This window comes from Gavia stellata, chromosome 7 (genome assembly GCF_030936135.1).
Source record: "Gavia stellata isolate bGavSte3 chromosome 7, bGavSte3.hap2, whole genome shotgun sequence".
NCBI classification, from domain to species: domain Eukaryota; kingdom Metazoa; phylum Chordata; class Aves; order Gaviiformes; family Gaviidae; genus Gavia; species Gavia stellata.
The window spans coordinates 49,412,134-49,416,022 of record NC_082600.1 but is presented as its reverse complement, the minus strand read 5'-3'; the positions used below and the strand labels follow the sequence as shown (position 1 = coordinate 49,416,022).

The following is a 3,889-nucleotide window of genomic DNA, read 5'->3' as shown; positions in this document are numbered from 1 at the left end:
ATGTCAGTAGCATCACAAATGGACCTGCCTGAAGAAATTCAGCATCCGTATACAAAATTTTCTGAATGGAAATTCAAGCTGTTTAAAGTGAGAACATTTGAAAAAACACCTTCTGATGACAGTGAGCATGTAAGCAAAGATCAGGCAGAAGAGGTCACTTCTTCAAACAAAGAAATCGTACTGCGTAAAGATGAAGCAGTGCCAAGAGGAGAAAAGATGGACTTAATGGGCAATAGGCAGGCACTGGAGAAAGATGCCAATGACGTGAAAACACAAGACAATAAAGCTCATCAGAACAATCTGAAGCAACTTTGCCGCATCTGTGGAGTTTCATTTAAAACTGACTGTTACAAGAGAACTCATCCAGTGCATGGGCCGGTGGATGATGAAACTCTGTGGCTTCTGAGAAAGAAAGAGAAAAAAGCAACCTCTTGGCCAGATCTTATCGCTAAGGTTTTTAAGATTGATGTGCGAGGGGATGTTGATACTATCCATCCCACTCGATTTTGTCACAACTGCTGGAGTATTATCCATAGAAAATTCAGTAATACTCCATGTGAAGTATATTTTCCGAGGAACAGCACGATGGAGTGGCAACCCCACTCCCCAAACTGTGACGTGTGCCACGCTACCAGTCGGGGAGTCAAGAGAAAAAGCCAGCCACCCAGTGTGCAACACGGCAAACGTGTGAAGACCATTGCAGAACGTGCTCGAATAAACAGAAGTGTAAAGAACCAAGCACAAATAAACAACAAAAATTTAATGAAAGAGATTGTAAATTGCAAGAACATACATCTCAGCACCAAGCTGCTTGCCGTTGATTACCCAGCAGATTTCATTAAATCCATCTCTTGCCAGATCTGTGAGCATATTTTGGCAGATCCAGTGGAAACAACATGTAGACACTTGTTTTGCAGAACTTGCATCCTTAAATGTATCAAGGTTATGGGCAGCTATTGCCCCTCCTGCTGGTATCCTTGCTTCCCTACTGATCTGGTAACGCCAGTGAAATCCTTCCTGAACATCCTTGATAGCCTGGGGCTAAGATGCCCTGTAAAGGAATGTGATGAAGAGATCTTGCATGGAAAATATGGCCAACACCTCTCCGGCCACAAGGAGATGAAAGATAGAGAGCTCTACAGCCACATAAATAAAGGTGGCCGACCGAGGCAGCATCTCCTGTCTTTGACCAGGAGAGCTCAGAAACATCGTTTGAGAGAACTGAAACGTCAAGTCAAGGCTTTTGCTGAGAAAGAAGAGGGTGGCGATATAAAGGCTGTATGCATGACTTTGTTCCTGTTAGCCCTAAGAGCAAAAAATGAACACAGACAAGCAGATGAATTGGAGGCTATAATGCAAGGGAGGGGGTCTGGACTTCACCCTGCTGTCTGCCTGGCAATCCGAGTCAACACGTTTCTCAGCTGTAGCCAATATCATAAAATGTATAGAACGGTAAAAGCTGTCACTGGGAGGCAGATCTTCCAGCCTTTGCATGCTCTTCGCACTGCTGAGAAAGCCCTCCTGCCAGGTTATCATCCATTCGAGTGGAAACCTCCCTTGAAAAATGTATCCACTAACACAGAAGTGGGAATTATAGATGGACTATCAGGATTGCCACTCTCAATTGATGACTACCCAGTAGACACAATTGCAAAGAGATTTCGATATGATGCAGCCTTGGTTTCTGCCTTAAAGGACATGGAGGAGGAGATCTTGGAAGGCATGAAAGCAAAAAACCTGGATGACTATTTGAACGGTCCTTTCACTGTGGTAGTAAAAGAGTCCTGTGATGGAATGGGAGATGTCAGCGAGAAGCATGGAAGTGGGCCTGCTGTCCCAGAGAAGGCTGTTCGCTTTTCTTTCACAATCATGAACATTGCTATAGCGCAGGGGAATGAAAGCAAGAGGATTTTTGAAGAAGTAAAGCCCAATTCAGAGTTGTGTTGCAAGCCCTTGTGCCTTATGCTGGCTGACGAATCGGATCATGAAACTCTGACGGCAATCCTGAGCCCTCTCATAGCAGAAAGAGAGGCTATGAAAAACAGTGAACTGCTCCTTGAAATGGGAGGCATCCTGAGAATATTCAAGTTCATCTTTAGGGGTACAGGCTATGATGAGAAACTTGTGCGGGAAGTGGAAGGGCTGGAGGCCTCAGGTTCCACTTACATTTGTACCCTGTGTGACGCAACCCGCCTGGAGGCGTCCCAGAATTTGGTCTTCCACTCCATAACCAGGAGCCATGCTGAAAATCTGGAGCGATATGAAATATGGAGGTCAAACCCATATCACGAATCTGTTGATGAGCTCCGTGACAGAGTGAAGGGTGTTTCAGCCAAACCTTTTATTGAGACCGTCCCTTCCATAGATGCGTTGCACTGTGACATTGGGAATGCAACAGAATTCTACAGGATTTTCCAGATGGAGATAGGTGAAGTTTACAAGAATCCTGATGTGTCTAAAGAGGAGAGGAAGAGGTGGCAGTTGTCTCTTGACAAACACCTTAGGAAGAAGATGAACTTGAAGCCTATGATGAGGATGAGTGGAAATTTTGCTAGAAAGCTCATGTCCAAAGAGACAGTAGAGGCAGTATGTGAATTAATAAAGTGTGAGGAAAGGCATGAAGCCCTAAAAGAACTAATGGACCTCTATCTGAAGATGAAACCAGTGTGGCGATCTTCATGCCCTGCCAAGGAGTGTCCAGAATTGCTGTGCCAGTATAGCTATAATTCACAGCGTTTTGCTGAGCTCCTATCTACAAAGTTCAAGTACAGATATGAAGGCAAGATTACAAATTATTTCCACAAAACCCTTGCTCATGTTCCTGAAATCATTGAAAGAGACGGGTCCATTGGGGCCTGGGCGAGTGAAGGAAATGAGTCTGGAAACAAACTCTTTAGGAGGTTCCGAAAAATGAATGCCAGGCAGTCCAAATGCTATGAGATGGAGGATGTCTTGAAGCATCACTGGCTATATACCTCTAAGTACCTCCAGAAGTTCATGAATGCTCATAAAGCATTAAAAAGTCAGGGCTTCACCGTTGATCCAGAGGATAGTTTAGGTGACTCCTTGCCACCGGAGGTCTTGGAAAGCAATGATTCAGCGGAACTCTAAATGTAAAGCGCATTTGGTGTTGGGTTTGTGATGGTGTCTTCCTGCAAGGAGGCAGCTTCTTTTTCAGGCCTGTAGACGTACAGGGGAGTCTGAAACGATCATTTTTATACTCCTTGTTAAAGGTGCTGAGTGGAGTTTAATAAACACCATGTGTGTTGGGAGTTTCCAAGAGGCAATGCAGTGGTCCATTTACCAGTCGTTATGCGAGATGAAAGCACAAACAAATTGCAAAGAAGGGTCTTCAGTTTATTTTGGTCTTAGAGTGTTGTTTATAAGTGAGAAAGCCAAAATAAACAAGGTTTTATATAAAGTAGTATTTTGGAATGAACAGGATTCTGGAGAGTTACGACAGTTGCTGAAAAAGGGAGCGTGGCTATTTGTTCTGTTTGCATTTTTAAAACTATTTTGCTATTTACTTTTTAAGAGGAAATGATTATTTTATTGATGGTCTTTTGTCTTTATAAGTAAAGATTCATCAGTGAGACACTTGGGTAATTGGTTTGGGATAAAGTTAAGTTATTTTTATATAAAATACTGACTAAAGATGCAAACTTTAATCTCACAAACTTTAAAAAATATTATTATTTAAGATTTATATTGTAGTGCTGCTTAGGAGCAAATGGTGGTATCACCATGCTAATTTGCTATGCGAAGATATAGGAAAGGTAGCTGGAATTTTTTAAAGAATTTTTTATCGTAGTCTGTTTACTCTAAAATGCAAACTTGCACAGGTGCTTCTAAATCAGGATTTACAGGGCCTTGTGGTTATCTCACTGTA

At 42.7% G+C, this 3,889-nt stretch overlaps 1 protein-coding gene across 1 annotated transcript; it reads left to right on the top strand.

Annotated features, from left to right (window-relative positions):
• On the top strand, positions 1-3,111 carry RAG1 (recombination activating 1). Its single transcript, XM_009808154.2, has one exon. It carries the CDS (start codon positions 1-3, stop codon positions 3,109-3,111), a length of 3,111 nt encoding a protein of 1,036 aa, XP_009806456.2.
• The last annotated feature ends 778 nt before the right edge of the window (positions 3,112-3,889 follow it).

Coding starts and splice junctions, on each gene's coding strand:
- RAG1 (XM_009808154.2), top strand. CDS start 1: ATGTCAGTAGCATCACAAATGGACCTGCCTGAAGAAATTCAGCATCCG.